This window comes from Notolepis coatsorum (assembly GCF_963971535.1).
Source record: "Notolepis coatsorum genome assembly, chromosome: 17".
NCBI classification, from domain to species: Eukaryota; Metazoa; Chordata; class Actinopteri; order Aulopiformes; family Paralepididae; genus Notolepis; species Notolepis coatsorum.
The window spans coordinates 102813355-102834208 of NC_140181.1; the positions used below are offsets into that span (position 1 = coordinate 102813355).

The 20854-nt window shown below is 46.5% G+C and overlaps 1 protein-coding gene across 2 annotated transcripts in view; it reads right to left on the reverse strand.

Moving 5' to 3' along the window:
- The window catches only part of rap1gapa (RAP1 GTPase activating protein a), a 57921-nt gene that overhangs the window by 12145 nt on the left and 24922 nt on the right, over nucleotides 1–20854 (reverse strand). Inside the window, exons 9-15 of one of the 2 annotated variants that reach the window (XM_084333202.1) lie at nucleotides 18335–18490; nucleotides 17603–17674; nucleotides 16814–16900; nucleotides 14946–15086; nucleotides 13503–13634; nucleotides 8904–8981; nucleotides 6789–6898 (exon numbers count right to left, since the gene is read on the reverse strand). In XM_084333202.1, the coding sequence (XP_084189328.1) occupies nucleotides 6789–6898; nucleotides 8904–8981; nucleotides 13503–13634; nucleotides 14946–15086; nucleotides 16814–16900; nucleotides 17603–17674; nucleotides 18335–18490 (776 nt within the window). Of the gene's footprint in view, nucleotides 1–6746; nucleotides 6899–8903; nucleotides 8982–13502; nucleotides 13635–14945; nucleotides 15087–16813; nucleotides 16901–17602; nucleotides 17675–18334; nucleotides 18491–20854 lie in introns of both variants that reach the window. The other variant, XM_084333201.1, reaches the window with a different exon arrangement.

Sequence of the window (20854 nt, forward strand, 5' to 3'; positions counted from 1 at the left end):
TACATAAGGTTAACCTTTCACTACCGCACTACATAAGGTTAACCTTTCACTACCACACTACATAAGGTTAACCTTTCACTGCCACACTACAGAAGGTTAACCTTTCACTACCACACTACAGAGGGTTAACCCTTTCACTACCACACTACATAAGGTTAACCTTTCACTGCCACACTACAGAAGGTTAACCTTTCACTGCCACACTACAGAAGGTTAACCTTTCACTACCGCACTACATAAGGTTAACCTTTCACTACCACACTACATAAGGTTAACCTTTCACTGCCACACTACAGAAGGTTAACCTTTCACTACCACACTACAGAGGGTTAACCCTTTCACTACCACACTACATAAGGTTAACCTTTCACTGCCACACTACAGAAGGTTAACCTTTCACTACCACACTACAGAGGGTTAACCCTTTCACTACCACACTACAGAGGGTTAACCCTTTCACTACCACACTACATAAGGTTAACCTTTCACTACCGCACTACAGAAGGTTAACCTTTCACTACCACACTACAGAAGGTTAACCTTTCACTACCACACTACAGAGGGTTAATCCTTTCACTACCACACTACAGAGGGTTAACCCTTTCACTACCACACTACATAAGGTTAACCTTTCACTGCCACACTACAGAAGGTTAACCTTTCACTACCACACTACAGAGGGTTAACCCTTTCACTACCACACTACAGAGGGTTAACCCTTTCACTACCACACTACAGAAGGTTACCACACTACAGAGGGTTAACCCTTTCACTGCCACACTACAGAGGGTTCTGTATCGTTAGTGGCTTAGCTTGGCATCGCTACTGCACTATCTCGCGTACGTGCACGCGTACTGAATAAACCACAAATGTACCTCTAATACCAGTATTAGTCTGACCACACCCCTCATCAGCTTACCTTCATAAGCAGGTGTGTGGTCACCTGCTCTCCTCCTTCTCGCTTTCACCACAAGGAAGAGGTGCCTCGGTAGATCCCCACACTTGACACCATGATGGAAGAAATTGGATTAGGAACAGCTTGGGAAACAAGGATACGTTGACATCATATCTTTATTTTCTCTCTCACTATTTTCGAGAAAATACGGCGATATTGTCTTCGTACTGGAGTGTCTAGAAGATGATGATCATTCTACAAACCCTCCACCGGTTTTCGTATTGGGAGCACGCCGCTGCATGCTTCTCAACTGCAGTTCCTTGCTGTGTTTGTTGGGGTGAAACCTGTCAGGCCACAGCTGAACTGTCGGACATGCCGCTGTTGTGAGGAGCGGTGCGTTCCAGGTTGGGTGAGTAGTGTTTGCTGGCGGGCTCCACTTGTCTGTTAGTGCTATGGGGGCTACTTGACAAAGTTTATGGAAACCGGCCCCAGGCTAGGGTCCTTTGTTTAGCCGTCTAGGCGACAGAAGGCCTTGGTCTGGCGACCATTATAGTTTTAACTAGTGGGCTGCGACCATTGACACTGGTGATCCCTGTGTGTTCTGGACGAGTGGATTCTCTCTGTCACCGTGTTAAGACCCCATCTTTCATATCCAAATGAGAGTATTCCTTCACGAGGGGATATGTGCATGTAATGTGCGATAGCGGCAGATTCATGTTCAAAGTCAGCTATACAGGCCAGTTGGTACTGTGCTGATTCCGCCGGACGTGTTAATGTCACCGTTGTGAAGCGGTGTTGACGTCTTGTTTTCTCTTTTCTCTTAAAAAGTGAGGAGTGTTCAGAACGGCGGCCTGTCTGGGTGAGTGTTATGTCATTGTTTACATGTTCATAGCTTACGGTTAGCCGGTCGGTGGCCTGGCGCGGGGTAGCTTGGCTTCTCGCGCGCCGCCGGGAGCTCGCTCCTGATCGCGTGCGTCGTAGATCGGCGTCTCGCGAGCGGAAGCAATAGCACCCGAACGGTTGGAGCAGCCGTTAGCTTGATGCTATTCTGTTGAACGTGCTTTGATTTTTAACATGTTTTACACTCTTGACCACGACGTCATCCTTGACAGGGGATGTTCGTCGACCCTGCCTGAGCCTAGACGGGGATTGCGTCAACAAAGAGGACTGTAGCGACTGGTGGAGCGGCGACGCTGCCCGGATCGAACAACACGGGACGGCTGTGTTCTACGGTGGCTTGTGACTGCACTTCGCTGATCTGCGTTCCGGGCAGGTACGGGGTTGGCCAGACCTCATAACACGTCTTCTGGTTTTACCTTGCTAAATGTATTGTGAATAACGGTGTTTTTTCCCAAAACGTGTGTTGTTGCAATGCATTTGAGATACGTTGCGGGTTGTGTGTGAGCTGTTTTTTCACTGGCAGTTAGCTTCTCCGTGCAGGTCGTGATGTATTGATCTGGTTGTTGTGTGAGAAACATCATGGTGTTTATGTGTACCGTGTACTCACTACTAAGGCAACTAACCTATGAAGCTATGCTTGGTGACGAGTGAGTAAAAGAATGTTCTTTCTCAGACTGTAATGACAATGAACAGTGAGTTCACACATTAACAGGTTTTCCTGTTTTAACTGGCCGTATTGAGGGTAAAATAGGAGGATTGTGTTTCCCCCCCCGGTTCCCTGGGGACTTTATCACCTCCTATCAGACATGTTGTGCATTAATTGTGTCTTTTGTGTGGTAGGGATACGATGTAACTCTCAGCTTGATTGCTGAGGTTGTGCTAAATCTGCTGGAGAAACGTATTTCCTAAAGGGAAATTGGTTTGGTTGCTGTCATGTGTGCTTAGCAAGGCCTGTGGTCGATACTAATCAAGAATGATGTATTCTCTCATTGTGAAAGAAACGGCGTTCCTCTGTTGAGTGTTTTTGCCATTTTTTGTAGGTGATGATGGGTTGTGTGTGTCATGTGACCTACAACTGGGTTGTACTGGCCACAGAAGCACATGTGTATGTTGGACCGGGGTTCTTAGAGCCCTCTCTATTCTGTGTTTTTCCTTAGTAAAAATCAGATAGCAGGTTAGCTCGTGCGCTGTGTGGAGCTGTGAAACGCTTCATAGAGCTGACTATGACTGTGTCATATTCTCTTTTTGTCGTTACGTCGTATCATGGGTGTGGGGTCGTAAAGGGGTGAACTGGTAACCTTTCCTCTCCCCATTGTTTTGTCGGTCAGGGGTACACCCCCTGTCCTTCAAGGTTCCCGTCACGTGGCGGTTCGGCACGTTACGGGGGGGGGGGGGGGGGGGGGGAGGGAGTTCCTGGTCCCACGGCCTGGTATATTGGGCGTGTGCACCGCAGGAATTCCCCCGCCATAGAGTACGTCACCGTGCGCGTCTCTGTTGGTAGGACTTCCGTGTGCTGTTCAGGTCCATGTGATGGATCTGTTTTCAGGGGGGGTGGTCAGGGCTCCTCCTCACCAAGCGCCTACTCAGGCCTTCTGTGAGTTCGGACTCCTTCTTCCATGTGAGGAAGCCTCCATCAGAGTACAGAGCCTTCCTCCTCAGATTGTCAAAGTGAGTGGACCCTCTAGAAGGGTCCTTTTCTATTGTATGTATATTCGATTCAATTCGTTTATTGAGTGTGTATGGGTTCGGTGCCTCTTCCCCGGAGGCCCTAAAACCGTTTTTTTACATGGCTCAAGGTGCAATATATTCTTTTCAATCTGTACAGCTCGCGTGGGAAGTCTCTCTGGGGATCCCCGTCTCTTTCCTATGGGAGGGTGGTGGGATGTAAAAATGTGAACATTTTTTACCCCGGCTGTGTAGACTGGGATACATACTGTTGATGCTTCCTTCTTTCTATTCCAGAAGTGTTGGAGTTAGGGAGTGTCACACCCCTCTTGTCGTTCCCCTGGGCGCCTTGGGGATTCAATGACAGGTCTAAATAGCCTGTTCATTGATGGGGGTGTGTCCCGACGCACGTATAGTGCTAGCTCGCTGTAAACAGGCGATTGACTGGCACGCCTTAGTTGCTTGTGGTTGAAACAGCGTTTTTATAAAGCAACTGAGATGGGGTTTTTTCCTCTTCCGGCGACCACATCCCATGACCTGGGTGGGTTGTCGACGGATTCTCGTTCATGTCTGGGGGATGATGACGGGATGGATCTGAACATATGTAGTGGGGTCTCACGCCCTTGGGGTGGGCCACCAGGCGCGGTTCGTCCCGACGTCTGGGTGGCGCCTTCTTTTCATGTTAAGATCAACACGCATATCTGCCCTTCTCCTGGAGTAGGCATGTCGGCGTGGTTAGGGCACGGGACTGGTTCTGGTCACGCTGGTCCAGATCAGTTGAACCCGTTGTCCGCCGGGGATGCAGATCTGCTGTTCTGGTACCCTGAGGGACTTGGGCTTTTTTCAGGGGGAAAAATGCCAGGTCGGTCTGGGTGTCACAGGGTTAAGCGCTATGGAGACCCTGGTTGGGTATGTTTTTTACTCAGCACTGTCGTCATGGCTTACAGCCATGCCATTCTGTACGCGCTCGATCTCGTCGGATCTCGGCCGCTACACAGGTTGGTCCTGGTTAGTACTTGGTTGGGAGACCGCCGGGGAATACCAGGTACGGTGTGCTTAGGGGCTGGTTCTCCATTATTTTTCGCTCCTCTCTCACGCATGGCGAAGAGGGGCCTGTGGGGGTGGTTTTTTGACCTCCTCTGGTGACCCTGTGCTTCCCGTACCGCCAGGCCCGGTCCGAAGTGATGTTTGCGACCCGTAGGCCTGGGTTAACCCTTTTTGGAAACTGGAACACTTGTACTGCGGTATAGCCGGTGTATACCCGCAGGTGTGTTTTGGAGTTTTTTCTTGAAGGGTTATAGGAACAACCACCGCATTGGGTAACACCGAGGTGGTTGATTCCCTGGTGTGTTGGAGCAGTGTCAACTCCCGGGTTCACCGTTTGAGGGTGCCCCTGCACGTTCATGACGTCTGCCAATCGTGTCAGCCTTCTCTGCCTCGACCCCTCTGGGTGGGGGTTGTTAAATGGAGGCTTGGTCATGCAACACCGCCAGCTTACGCTCCTTCCGCCGGGGCGGCTGTGTTCAGCTGTCCCCTCTGGCGCCTGTCTCGTCCGCAGTCTCCAGGCTAGGGTTAACAGCCTGTTGCCTGGTTTTTCCCCGGTGCGCTGCCTGCTTCCGTTGGTTAACCTTTTTTGTGTGCTTACGGCCATGCTGACTGCCTATTCTGCAGGGTCAGTGTGCCAGGCGGTGTACTATTGGGGGGACGGGGCCCGCTGGGCTTACGGCCATACCGACCTGAACACGCCCGGTCTCGTCCGATCTCGGAAGCTGGGCAGGTTCTGGCCTGGTTGGTTCCGCCTGGGAATACCAGGTGCAGTAACTGAGGGGCCTTTGTCCGAATACGCTGGCGATGTGGGGGGCGGGGCACTACGTGCCCACCTGGTGGGGTCTTGATGCTGGCATCATGGACTTCTCCGGGCCCCCATTCCAGGGAGTCCAGTCCTTTTGGTGGGTCTGGGTCTTCCTTCGTGCTCCGCTGCTACGGCCTTGCCACGGGGTTGGGTTTGCCCTTGACCCCGTGATTCTGGGGGCAGTAACGAGGTTGTTCCTCCGTTCGTTCCCGGGTGGCATGCGGGTTGTGCGTGTGTGTAGTCGTGGGGTCAAGCCACGGTCTGCTCACCCTGTGCGTTGAGTTGCTTGAGTGCCTCTTCGCACGGTCGGGTCCGTCGCCCTCCCGTGACGTCCCTAATAGGGGGGCTACCCTCCATTAGGGGGGGTCGGGGGGGCTCGGCCCTCCCTGTTCTGATGGTTTTGGGGGGCTGTCAGCGGGGTGTATTTGTCAGCCAAGTGGCTCCGCTTGGCCTCCCTTGTGCAGTAGCGATGCCAAGCTAAGCCACTAACGATACAGAACGTTAGGTTATGACTATAACCAAGTTCTGTTAGTTAGGGGCGATGCTTGGCATCGGACGCCGCTGCAGCCCTTGTCCTCACCTTGTGGTGAAAGCTTGGGAAGGAGGAGAGCAGGTGACCACACACCTGCTTATGAAGGTAAGCTGATGAGGGGTGTGGTCAGACTAATACTGGTATTAGAGGTACATTTGTGGTTTATTCAGTACGCGTGCACGTACGCGAGATAGTGCAGTAGCGATGCCAAGCATCGCCCCTAACTAACAGAACTTGGTTATAGTCATAACCTAACGTTAACCTTTCACTACCACATTACAGAGGGTTAACCTTTCACTACCACACTACAGAGGGTTAACCTTTCACTACCACACTACAGAGGGTTAACCCGTTCACTACCACACTACAGAAGGTTACCACACTACAGAGGGTTAACCCTTTCACTGCCACACTACAGAGGGTTAACCTTTCACTACCACATTACAGAGGGTTAACCTTTCACTACCACACTACACAGGGTTAACCTTTCACTACCACACTACAGAGGGTTAACCTTTCACTATCACACTACAGAAGGGTTAACCCTTTCACTGCCACACTACAGAGGGTTAACCTTTCACTACCACACTACAGAAGGGTTAACCTTTTCACTGCCACACTACAGAAGGTGAACCCTTTCACTACCACACTACAAAAGGGTTAACCCTTTCACTGTGACACTACAGAAGGTTAACCCTTTCACTGCCACACTACAGAAGGGTTAACCGGTAGGAATGCAATGATACTTTTAAATAGATAGATAATAGATAAATAGATAAAAAGATATGATATGATAAGAGGACACACAAGGCTACACACAGTAGTGCCATGATATTGGACGTGGACAAATCATGCATTTCCACGTGAAAACGAATACACCCAGCGCTCCAAGGGGCACTTACTGTATCTCCATGTGTGTTGTTGTCGTGGTAACTGTGTCGTACCTCTTCTCCTGGACCTCCTGGATGTTCTCTATGCCGATGGCGCTGCTGCGTCTGGAGCTGAAGGGACCCGACTTCTTCCGGGTGGGACTTCTCCCGGGGAGGATCAGCGACTGGCGGGGAGGGGGAGAGGGACAGTCAGCATCATCCACCAAGATAAGACCTGCAAGTAATGTTGCCCTGAGCGATGCTGTTTTTGTCTCTATATAACTTACTTAATTTAAATGTTTTGGGGGGGGGTTCTGTTAATCGGCCTGTTCCGTTTAAGGTCATGCGATTATCTAAATTAATTACATTTTATTTCAGTTGCATACTTTTTTAGAAATGTCTATCGAAACTAAATATCTTCAAAAGTAAGCTAAAAATGTACCTCTTCACCGTAGCCTTTTAATGCACTTAGATTATTGTACCGTCTATTTTTATGTCTGCACTTTATGCATTGCTTTTATTCTGTCAATTATTATCGTCTATTTTATACAAATTGTATATCTGCACTTTATGCATTGCTTTTATTTTGTACATTTTCTGCACATTTTATGTCAATTATCTGCTCATCTTACGCCTGTCTATATTCATGCAAATTCTATGCCTATTTTATGTCTACATTACTGCATGTGAAGCACTTTGGGCTGCAATTCTTGTATGAAAAGTGCTATGCAAATAAAGTGTATTGTTATTGTTATTAATATTATTATTATTATTATTAACCCTTTTACTACCACACTACCAAAGGGTTAACCCTTTCACAACCACACTACAGACGGTTAACCTTCTGTAGTGTGGTAGTGAAAGGGTTAATAGTAATCTTCTTATAGGAAAGCCATCATCAAAAGACGGGCGAGATGGTGCACTTTCCTTGCATAAGGGTGAATTATTACCAGGCTTCAGAGTCACAACCGTACTGCCTTGGAGTTGTTACTTTGATAAGAAAACACTGGAATATTATGCACTTAGAGGTTCAATGTCAAGCTCCAGTGCTAATCAGCCGGTCGGAGCAAAGCGGGCCGGAGTGGAGGAGATGAAAGATGGCTACAGCTCCGGGGCTTTTCCCGCAAAAAATTAGCTTTTGGAGGGAGCCCTTTGTTCCTTCACTCTCCCTTTGTAAAGCTCTTAAAATAAGAAACTTGAAAAAAGAAGGCCTTTATCTTTAACGAAAGGCTTCAAAGAGCGGGAGGAGAATCCCTTTTTTTCTGTGAGAGAGAGAGGGAGGGGGGGGGGGACTTTTTAGTCATTAATATTCATTGTTTTTTTTTTTAGCACACAAGATATGGAAGGGTTTGAATGAGAGGAGACTACAGAGTGGGAACACATGTGAAGCAGCGAAGCAAATAAGACAAGGAAACACGTGTTGGACGCTGTGTGAGCGACGAGCTGCGTGACTGTTATCTGTTACACACACGTCCGTCTGCTCCTGGACTAACTGCTACGGTTGATTTCACCGGGAGAAACGGTTTGGCTTTTTGTCAAATCGAGTGGTCGTTAGAAAACAAATGAAGGGGAACATGTAATGAATAAATCCCTCTTTGTTTACACTTGACAAAACTATCTGTGCTGCTCGCGTAATGTCTGCATAATGTCAGCGTAATGTCTGACTGATCGCGATGCAGCGGAGCCATGCAGAGAGAGAGAGAGAGAGAGAGAGAGAGAGAGAGAGAGAGAGAGATAGAGAAAGAGAGAGAGAGAGATAGATGGAGAGAGGGGGGGAGAGAGAGAGAGAGATAGAGAGAGAGAGGGTGGGGGAGAGAGATATAGAGAGAGGGAGGGAGGGGGGATAGAGATAGAGAGAGAGAGAGGGAGATAGATAGAGAGCGAGGGAGAGAGAGTGGGAGAGAGAGATAGAGAGAGAGAGAGGGGGGGTAGAGAGAGAGAGAGGGGGGAGAGAGTGGGAGAGAGATAGGGAGATAGAGAGAGAGAGAGAGAGAGAGAGAGAGGGGGGGGAGAGAGAGAGTGGGAGAGGGTGGGAGAGAGAGAGAGAGAGAGAGAGAGAGAGAGAGAGAGAGAGAGAGAGAGAGAGAGAGAGAGAGAGAGAGAGAGAGAGAGAGAGAGAGAAAGTGGGGGTAGAGAGAGAGAGAAGGACAGAGGAGGAGCAGTAGAGTAGTTATAGAATTAGACATGAACCTCTTCTATCGTGCCTATCCCTATGGCACTGCCTCGACGTCCGTGTTTACTTGGGCTCTTGCCTGGGACAAGCAGCGACTGAGCCACCACAGGGAGGGCAGGGAGAGAGGGCAGGGAGAGGGAGAGGGAGAGAGGGCAGGGAGAGAGGGGGAGAGGGAGAGGGAGAGAGGGCACGGAGAGAGGGGAGAGAGGGGGGGAGGGTGAAAGAAGCGAGACAAGAGGAGATTGGGAGAAGACAAGAAAACACCATGAGATCTCATGACTCATGCGGTTAAGTTTGGTAACAAAGCACATGTTAGCTGCCGGATACAAAATCAAAGCGTGTTTATTAAGAAGAGAGGGACACTTTGGCTTCGAGAGACGGACGACGAGACGGGGTCAGAGGTCAGAGAGCCACAGGCCTGTGAGGAAGATCAGGAGGAAGAGTAAACACGCTGCAGAGAAGGACACTGGGTTAGACATCGTGGTTAGATCGCAAGACAGCATATAAAGACATAAAGGGTTATGGTTATGGATATTACTTATGGACAAACACATCCTCACACACAGGGTGCTTCGTCATTGCAATTAGTCATTTTTCAATGGTCATTTCCACAGTATATCCTATTTATTTGCGATTTAGGAATTTGAGTGGCCTGTGTGTTGTTTATACAATACCTTAGCGTGTTATGTACGCCCCCCCCCCCAAATGCCTTGGGTTAAAATGAATGGATATGTGCACATTGGCGAGACTGAACATCTAAACCCAATACATACAGAGGCAAGATACTGCATCAAAAGTAATTCAACTAGTCATACGGTGGGTCATTCAAAATGCCATACAATCTCATTGACCCCCATAATACTTGGGGAAATGTGCTTACTGTTTTCTTCAGTCAGACAAGAAGGTAGATTAACCTAATTTCCTCTCTGTGCCTTCAGTAGAAAAGCTAGACAAGTGCAAGCTAGCCCTAGCTTAGCACAAATGAATGGTAGCGGATACGGACCAGCTAGCCTAGCTGTTGGCCAAACACACACCTCTCCCGGAGTTTTAAGCTATAGGCTAGTGGTCCGTATCCGCTTCCATTCATTTGTGCTAAGCTAGGCTAGCTTGCAGACGGATAGCTTTCTACTGAACATACAGAGGGGGAATTGGTATAATATGTTTTAAAAAAAAATTGATTATCTTTTTCCCCTCTCCTTTTTTCCGATTTTTCTCCCATCGGTCCGGGAGGCCGGAGACTGTCACATGCTGCACGGTGGTGTAGTGGTTAACACTGTCGCCTCACAGCAAGAAGGTCCAGGGTTCGATTCCCGCTTGGGGACCAGGTTTCCATGATCCCAGGTACCCAGGTGGGGTATCTCCCAGGCCTTTCTGTGTGGAGTTTGCATGTTCTCCCCGTGCTCGCAAGGGTTTCCCCCCCGATAAGATAAACCCAATGGAAAAACATGCACAACAATAGATCGCTAACGCTGTGGCGTCCTTGACGAAGACGGGCAGGAGCACTTGGATTGGTCCCCTGGCGCGGCCCTCGCCGACGCCTGTCTGCTCCCGGCTGCCCTTGGGGGGAAGGACGACGGGATGGGTTAATCGCAGGCGCCCTGACCGAACTGTAGGGGTCGCTGTCCACAACGCCCAGGACCCACCCATCAGCTTTCCCACCCCTAACACTGCCAATTATTGTGTTAGTATGAACGACCAGCCAAGCTGATAGCAACGGCGAGAGCTGGATTCGAACCCAGCGTGGTATAATATGTTATTGTCAGACTCTGGAGGAGACAGTAAGCGCATTGCTCATAATGTTGGCGTGTTCCATTAAAGGTGCTCTATTCTGTGTCAGGGGAGGGGATCTGTTACATTTGGAGAGCCTGCCTTTAGATTATAAAACATTGTTACAAAACATCTTACTGTATGCCATCTTAAACACCATTCTGAAGCACTGTGAACCAAATGTAAGCTTAGAAGATATATATATATATATATATATATATATATATATATATATATATATATTAAGGCTGTCAAATATATCGCGTTAATATCGCGTTAACTCCCGATTCTATTAATGCCACTAATTTTTTTAACTCAAGATTAACTAAAAATTTTTTTTTTTTTTTTTTTTTTTTTTTTACTAGACTTCACTCAGGTGTATTATTGATGCTCTCATTGATACTATGTTTGTTTCTGAAGTGTGTGTGTGTGTGTGTGTGTGTGTGTGTGTGTGTGTGTGTGTGTGTGTGTGTGTGTGTGTGTGTGTGTGTGTGTGTGTGTGTGTGTGTGTGTGTGTGTGTGTGTGTGTGTGTGTGTGTGTGTGAGATATAGAGAGAGAGGGGGGTGAGTGAGATGAGGAAGGGGCAAAAGAGAAAGAGAGCTGGGAGAGTGTGTGTGAGGGAGAGAGGGGGGTGTGTGATTAATCAGCCCTTGTGTGTGTGAATGTAACAAGTTCCTAACGTTTTCTTTCCCCTATTATTTCATGCACACTTTATTCATTGTTTTAAATTATTATTTTCTTTTAAGTTATTTTGTGCATCACTCTGTTTTGAATTTGATGCAAATTTGCAATGCATGAGGGTCATCCTTTTGTGTTAAATGGCTGCATAAAGCAAGCATTTGTTGACTCGCATGTTGATAAGATTATTAAAACTTGGAACTTGAAAAAGATCTGTTTAAGGTAAAAAAAAAATTTAAATAAAAATGCGATTAATTTGCGATTAATCGCGAGTTAACTATGGACAATCATGCGATTAATCGAGTTAAATATTTTAATCGTTTGACAGCACTAATATATATATATAAATTTAATAAAATGATGGGCCCTGATATTGTAAGCAGCAACAGTAACTAGACCCCCGACGTTCCCCTGAGGACCGTCTGCTTATCCACGTGTAAAAATATTTCACACGTGGATATATACACACACACACACACACACACACACTCACACATATATGCGCTGAGTCGATCCACATTCATTAGAATCCAATAGAAGCACATACAGTAGAATAATGGGGATTATTACAACAACGACAACCACGGATAGGAAACAAACAAATACAGGTTAGAAGCAACGTTAACCCTGAGTAAGAAACTCCCCTCATCTATCACTATCATCACACACATCCAAGTCAACGCTAAGGGGGGCTGGGAGTGTCCAGTCACTGTTATACACAGTATCTACTGGGTAGCAGACAGTGAGTGAGAGTCTAGGTTAACCCTTTCACTGCCACACGACAGCCGGTTATAACCCTTTACTATCACACAACCGACGGCGATGCTCCATCATTAGATGCCGAGCTAATGATGCTAATGATGGAGCATCGCCGTCGGTTGTGTGATAGTAAAGGGCTAACCTTCTGTATTGTCACAGTGAAAGGGTTAACCGGCTGTCGTGTGTGGCAGTGAAAGGTTAAAGGCCTGTTTTAAAAGCCTTGGTCGGATCCTGTGTGCGGGTCCTACTCTGTGAGGGGTTAGTGCACTAGACAGGCGTGTGAGGTGGGTGAGGGGGCGGGTGGGGAGGGGGCTACTGGAGCACACTTGCTGGGGGGAGAGGGGGGGAGGCATAGATATATATATAAACACTAGATGACTTACCCGCGCTGCTGGCCAACGGAGACCCACGTTGCCACATGGCGGCCATCTTGCGTGGGTGGAGCACGCCCACTCATAACATGCATGTCTATGGTGCATGATGTACTATTGAAATAACCATAGCTTGCTCAATTTTCAACCGTTTGGTTGGTTAAAAAAAACGTCAGAGATGTAGTTATCATACTGCATACTTATTTTATTTAATTTTTTTTTTGGGATCTTTTTCCCCCTCCTTTTTCCTCAGTTTTTCTCCCATCCCAATGTTAGTCGCCAATTCCCAATCCCCTTCCTGGTCGCTGCACACCGGCTGGTGTCGGTCTGGGAGAGTGGAGCCTATCACATGCTTCCTCCGACACATGTGTAGCCAATCAAGCGCTTCTTTTCACCTGGCAGCGCGGACTCTCACTGAGAGGGTGTAACGTGTGGAAGGATCACACTACCCCCCTTAGATCCTTTCCTCGCTGAGCAGGCGCCCCGACCGAACTGTAGGAGTCGCTGTTTACAACGACCAGGACCCACCCACCGGCTTTCCCACCCTCTAACACTGCCAATTGTGTTAGTATGAACGACCAGCCAAGCTGGTAGCAACGCAGAGAGCTGGGCTCAAACCCAGCGTCTACCTGCGTTGGTGGCGAGTGCCTTGCCCACTAACTACACCACCTAGCCGCCCACCATACTGCATACTTTTATAATGGACTTTCATATAAAAAAGAAAGAAAAATTTATAAAAATTCTTCCAAGCAAGAATCATAGCCACGTTAATAACCAAACCGTTTGTAAACCCGTCAAGATTTCATGGAGTTAAGAGTATTTTTGTTTGTGCAGATCACTCACCTTAAAGCAGTAGTCCACTGAAACAAGATGGCCGCCGGTGAACTACACGGGAGACTCCGCCGTGAGCCGTCTAGTGTTTATATATATATCTATGGGGGGGGGGGGGGGGTTAGGAGCAGGAAGCAGAGGGAGCCAGGCTCCACCTCAACCAGAGGTCAGAGGTCAGAACGCTGGCGGCGGGGGACTTCTGTACTTACTATCCCTGGGAATTTGGGGCTCTCTGCGGGGGGGTGCGTAAAGCTGCCGCTGCCGCTAGTGGAGACAGAGTGTGGCTTCTTCAGCGAGAGCCCCATGGCGTCCATAGACTGGCTTCTGCTGCGGATCACTCGCTACGGAGAGAGAGACGAGGAGGAGGAGGAGGAGGAGGAGGAGACAGGTTGAGACGCCGCTGGACCCCGCGGGCAGCCAGACCTTTGACCTTTGACCCCCATGCAGTCAGAGGCGCGCGAGTGTGTGTGTGTGGGGGGGGGGGGGGGGGGGTTGGGGGGGGCTGGACCACTGACCACCACTGCTAATCCTGACAGACACAGCGAGCGCCCTATATCGCGTGTCGAGGTAGAAGAAGAGCAGAGATCACTGCTGCACGTCGCTTAACACCCCCCGTGGGGGGGGGGGGGGGGGCCAGAGTCGATACGGCGGAGCGACGAAGAGGAAGAGGGGGAGAGGAAGGAGAGCGAGGGCCTTAAGTGACAGATCCCTGCCCTGCCCCCCCCCCCGCAAGACGCTAAACACAACTAGCAAAACCCAATACACCTGTATGAGTAGAGGGGGAGGGGGGGGGGGGGGGGGCAGGATAGAGGGGGGAACAGCTGAACATGGAATAGAAGAAGGATCTGTTCATTGGCTTTTCCGTTAGACTGAAAGATGAAAAGACAGATATGCAGAACAGACAGCAGGAGGTATTTCAGTATTTCAACAACCGGGGAGGCATGCAGACAACAACAACAACACCAACAACAACAACAACAACAACAACAACAACAACAACAACAACAACAACAACAACAACAACAACAACAACACAGAGTGGACGCGTGAGGCAGAGAGGCTGGTAACGCCATTAGTGGGGAACTCTCAAAGGACAGATGGGCATGAGGGCCGAGAGGAGCAGCTGTTCCCAATTATCTCCTGAGTGACATCGATAGAGAGGCCTTACAGAAGATCCAGTTGTTGTGTGAATGAAATATTGTGATGCTTTTTTAATTCTTTTCTGTCGCTATTTGTCTAACGGTAGAATAACACTGGAATGAAATAGTACTGCATTTTGAATTAGCGATAACTCAATGCGATAATGTACTGTAGTAGATAAAACGTTTAAAATATTATAATAACGCGGCTAGCTATAGAAAAATACTTTCCATTGGTTGGATAAATGTATCTTTTCATATTATTCTCTGATATTCAGAGAGGCAGAATGTTCAGTTAACACTTTCACTGCCACACGACAAAGGGTTAACCCTTTCACTGCCACAAGACAAAGAAGGGTTAACCCTTTCACAACCACACTACAGAAGATTAACCTTTCAAGGGTTAACCTTCTGTAGTGTGGTAGTGAAAGGGTTAAGTCCTTTAGGGGGAGAAGCCATTGGCATTGCCCCCCCCCCCCCCCCCCCCCCCCCGGCCTCTGCCTTCCCAGTTACCTTGAAGGACTCAAAGAAGCCCCCTCCTCCTCCGCTCCCGTTCTCCATCTTGTCCTCCTCGCCGCCCAGACCCATCATCGCCTGGCTGTTCACATGCAGCTCCTCGTACAGTGTCTCCAGCAAGGCTGAGCGCGTACGCTCCTGTAACACACACACACACACACACACACACACACACACACACACACACACACACACACACACACACACACACATCGAACATTGTGCATATGTCTATACTGAACACTGTGACCTCATTTTCTACTTCTAAATTACATGCTATACTATGTTATTTGATACTATCTTGTCTAGCACAGTCTCTGGAGAGTAACAGTAAGAAGCATTTTGTATGAAAGTATTCTGTACTTCTGTATGACAACTATTAAAGAAACTTGGAAACTTGGAAAAACACACACACACGCGTAAGAAAATAAATATTTTTTTTCTCCACGTGGTAAATACACAGGTCACATGGTGTTGTAGCCAATTTGATGATTTTTACCGTGGTTGCTTTATTGTATGAAGGTGCTGTGTTATTGTGAAGGTGTCTTGAGATTATTGATTAATTAGCTGGGCAGTGGGCTCAGATGATCTTGGGCACAGCCTATTTATATGTGTGTCACAGGTGCGCAGCGGGAGGGAATTGGGGAAAGTCACACCGAAGCCACACGGTTTTTCAACCCGTGCGTGTTTTGTTTGTTTTCAGTTGTTTTGAGTTATTTTCCAGGTTTATTTTGCAGCACTAGTTATTTGTTTAGGTTACAGTTTTTTTTTTATCCACTTTTTCTCCCATTTTCTATATTTTCTCCCATCCCAATTTCGTATCATCCAATTCAACCGCTGTTTCTTGCCTCCCACAAGCCGGCTGCAATGTGGACTAAGTCATACATAGCACAAGTCCCCTCCGGTACTTGAGGTAACAGCAGTCGCATCTTTTCACCTGCGCAGCTCGATCTCTCAGTGGCGAGGAGTAACGCGTGGGAGGCTCACGCTGCCCCCGACACTTCCTGATTCTACTGCGCAGGCGCACCAACCGACCTGTAGGAGTCGCTGTCCACAACGCCCGATCCCCACCCATCAGTTTCCCTCCCCCTAATACGGCCAATGTGTATTAGTACGGACGACCAGCTAAACTGAAAACAATGTGGAGCGCTGGGCTCGAACAGGCGAACCCAGCGTCTCCACATTGGTGGCGAGTGCCTTGCCCACTACACCACCTAGCCGCCCCTTGTTTAGGTTACAGTTAAACACAGAGTTTATGTTATGCTTTGCTTTTCCACCCTGCAAGAGAAAATAAAACTCGTTAAATGCACTCAACGAGACGACCTGGTTTACTATCAACAAGCACCACGCGTTGGAAAGAGCTTCGTACCATATTCCCTCACTGGCATCTTTTTGTTGTTCGGTTGCCCTTACACATGGTTACAGGAACGTTTTGGAGTTGTATTTGGAGTGTATTTCGTGACTGTTGGGAACTAGGCTACACTGGCACACCTACTTCCAGTGAATGACGCTAAGCTAGGCTAACGGTGCAGATGTTCCCTAAGCCTAATGCACAGAGAAGAACAGGGTACTGTATATATCTGCTTGTCTAACTCCAGGGTAGATGGCAAATAAGCTAATCTCCAAAAAAGTTGGCGTGTACTTTTAAGTTTGTTATTTTGATAACTGTGTACTTGTGTGTTTTGTTGTGTAGCACCTTAAATTTGAGTTCTTAATCTCGTTGTGCGCAGTATAATGACAATAAAGACTATTCTAATCTATTCTACACACACACACACACAGTGAGGTGAAATAAAATCAACTAAAATGTACCACATGGTTCAAACCATCAACATAACACCTGTGTTACCTTCCAACACACTCACCTCCAATTTGGCAAATTTCTCAGCTTTGTAGCAGGCGTACTCTGCATTGATGAGCTTAGTGAAGAGGAATTCACGGAATTCAGGACCCTAATGGGGGACAAAGAGTGAACTGAATCACTATCAGATATAGTGATATAATAAGATATTCCTTTATTGATCCCCTTGGGGAAATGTGAGCGTCATAGTTAGCAGCATGGGGGAGGGGAGGTACAGGTATGGGCAGGGTAATAGTAGAAAGACATAAATATAGGCAATACGATTTTATCTGAATATAATAATATGAGAAAAATAAACAGTGTAAACAATATAATTAACTCTGAATATAGAAATATGAGAAAAACAGTGTAAGCAAAGGTGCCGATGAGGATCTGTATGATGGCGGGGTTTACTTTTCTAAAGATGGCAGGTTTGAGATAGGTCCGTTACCACTTACTTTTCTAAAGATGGCCGGGGTTTGAGATAGGTCCGTTACCACCTACTTTTCTAAAGATGGCAGGTTTGAGATAGGTCTGTTACCACTTACTTTTCTAAAGATGGCAGGTTTGAGATAGGTCCGTTACCACCTACTTTTCTAAAGATGGCAGGTTTGAGATAGGTCCGTTACCACCTACTTTTCTAAAGATGGCAGGTTTGAGATAGGTCCGTTACCACTTACTTTTCTAAAGATGGCCGGGGTTTGAGATAGGTCCGTTACCACCTACTTTTCTAAAGATGGCAGGTTTGAGATAGGTCCGTTACCACTTACTTTTCTAAAGATGGCAGGTTTGAGATAGGTCTGTTACCACTTACTTTTCTAAAGATGGCGGGGTCCGGGAGGGCGGGGCCGAAGAAGGGCACGTCATCTCGCGCCGTCACCGACACCTAACAGACCAAACACACATCAGACGCGTGTCATCAGTACCCCCTGCAGCCATGAACCATATACGTTTTTTAACCAATGTGTTTTCATTATTTCCCTTACCTCTGTCATGTATGCATCATCTGTCTCTTTTCTATTTTATTCTATTTTATTTAGTTTTATTTTTACGTTACCTTTCGAGCAGCCCTTTTGTCCTCTCATGAATACGAATTAGTTCTTAATTGACCTGCCTGGTTAAATAAAGGTTAAATTAAATAAATTAATGAATAAAGAACCATTTAAGTCCATTTTGAACTGACTTATATCATCATCATCATCATCATCATCATCATCATCATCATCATCAACATCAACCTCATTTTCAATGAAGCCGAGATTACATTAGATAGTAAAAATACATAGTGAAACATAAAACATAAAAAGAGTAAACCATTCAAATAAATACAACACAATTAAAAGTAGTAACGCAACAAGAGTACCCGGAGGAAACCCATGCGAACATGCAAACTCCACACAGAAAGGCCCCCTGCTGGGGTTCGAACCCAGGACATTCTTGCCGTGAGGCAGCAGTGCTGACCACTGTGCCACCGTGCCGCACTCTTGGGGATTCTGGGATGGTAGTATGTTTGAGGAAGTCTATGTTAATAACGCCAATAGATCACCTTGTAGAGGACGTCGTCGGAGCAGGCGTTGACCACCTGCACAACCATGTAGGCGTGGAGGAAGTTGGAGGCAATCATGTCGGGCACGAAGGGGGTGTTCTCCTCCTGGAACACCACGGCCATGATGTCATTTCCTATGTGCCTCTTCCTCTGCAACTGCAACGGCAAACGACACCACAAGCACACAAACTTAACTCAGGGAACACCGTTACCGTTTACTTGGCTTCAATCTTTGATTGATGCTTTATCTGTTATGTAGTTTCAAGCACTTTGCAATATTGTTTTGAATATCTTTTCAATATGTTTTGAAAAGTAAATAAAAAGATATATATTTATAAATTATATGATGATGACGATGATGATGATGATGAAGATGATGGTGGTGATGAAGATGATTAAAATCACCTGTGCATCGCATTCAATGTCCTTTACATTAATGTACATGTATGTGTGTGCCTCTGTAATAGCAGTGGCTGTTTTGTAAGGAATACCGTTTGCTAGCTTGATTGATTGATTGATTGATTTGATTTGATTCAATTAAATTCAATACAACTTTATTAATCCACAAAGGCAATTCGATTTTGGGCATAGGTAAAAACAGAGAGGAAACAGACATATGCATAGACAAACAATTATAAGCAAAAGAGCTTTTTGGGACTATGTTTGGATGATAATAATAATAATTAATAATAATCATAATAATAAATGGAAAGGAAATAGTGTCAGATAGGCAGTGGTGAAAACAAATATTTGTACTGAAGTACTGTACTTAAGTACAATTTTGTTATTTTACTCCACTACAGCTCAAAGTGAATATTGTACTCTTTACTCCACTACATGTGACAGAACCCATTAGCCACGAGTTACTGTATACAAGACATGGCATACATTGATGAAGATGAAGTACTTTAAACTCTAAAGCAGTGATCCTAAAGAGGACATAATCAGAGCAGCATGACTCGACCACTTAAACACTTTAACCTTCAGAGGTCAATAGATGCTCCCAGGCACAGAAACACAAGAAGGTCATACAGAATAATTTACTTTCACTCTTGAAGGTGCTGTAAGTGGTATTTTATTTGTTAAAATAAGTGTTAAATAGCTCTACATTCAACAGAGTTACAGAGAATAGAGTGTTTGGTCAGTAACATGGGTCTCCCTGTCCCTCCGCTCTGCAGTAAACAGCCATCACTGATATAGAGTGTCTGGTCAGTAACATGGGTCTCCCAGTCCCTCCACTCTGCAGTAAACAGCCATCACTGGTATAGAGTGTCTGGTCAGTAACATGGGTCTCCCAGTCCCTCCACTCTGCAGTAAACAGCCATCACTGATATAGAGTGTCTGGTCAGTAACATGGGTCTCCCAGTCCCTCCGCTCTGCAGTAAACAGCCATCACTGGTATAGAGTGTCTGGTCAGTAAAATGGGTCTCCCAGTCCCCCCAGTAAACAGACATCACTGGTATATAGTGTCTGGTCAGTAACATGGGTCTCCCAGCCACTCCACTCTGCAGTAAACAGGAAATAAATGTTCTGGTATCCCACTGTATCCAATCAGACCTATGTTACTGACCAGAAAATCTGTATCAGTGATGGCTGTCAGAGTGTAGAGCTATTATTTTAACATGTAGACCGCTTACAGCACCGTTTTAAGTCCAACTACGCTTACCCAGGCCATCAGGCTGCTAAACGAACAATGAATGAACACTACACAACAACAACCACCAAACACACATAGCACACACATCCACACGCACACACTCACTTTAAACAAACACACTGTAGCACCCACTCCACACACTTTATAGCACACACCCACTTTAAACAAACACACTGTAGCACCCACTCCCCACACTTTATATTTATGGATGAAGGATTGCACTACAACTCGTACACCTTACTGTAAATTGTACCTAAAATTGTACCTCATCCCATTTCTGCTTTGCACTAGATAGTACTGTACATTAGTACACTGCATAGTATTGTGTATTGTATATTATATGGTAACTCAGAACATTGTACATATGTCTATACCGAACACTGTGACCTCATTTTCTTCTTCTAAATTCATGCTATATTATGTTATTATGTTATTTGATACTATCTTGTCTAGCACAGTCTCTGGAGCGTAACAGTAAGAAGCATTTTGTATGAAAGTATTCTGTACTTCTGTATGACAACTATTAAAGAACTTGAACTTGAACTTGAACTTGAACCTAAGTCGAATTTAAAATGAAGGACGCTTACTTCTACCAGAGCGCCATTCCAGGCATTTCACGTGCCGAGCTCCAGATGGGGCACAGCATTAACGCAAACATTATATAAAGATTATTATATACAAGTGGCCCCTCTAGCCAGAGATGCTCCAAATACCAAAGAAAAAAGAAATCTAAAGGCGTATTCCCATTGTGGTCCTGTTGTAAACCGCATCCAATTAGTATGAATCCGACACATTCGCCCAGTGACTCCAAAACCACTCTACAGAGTCTGCGGTATCATCTGGTGCTCGCAGCCATCGCTCCA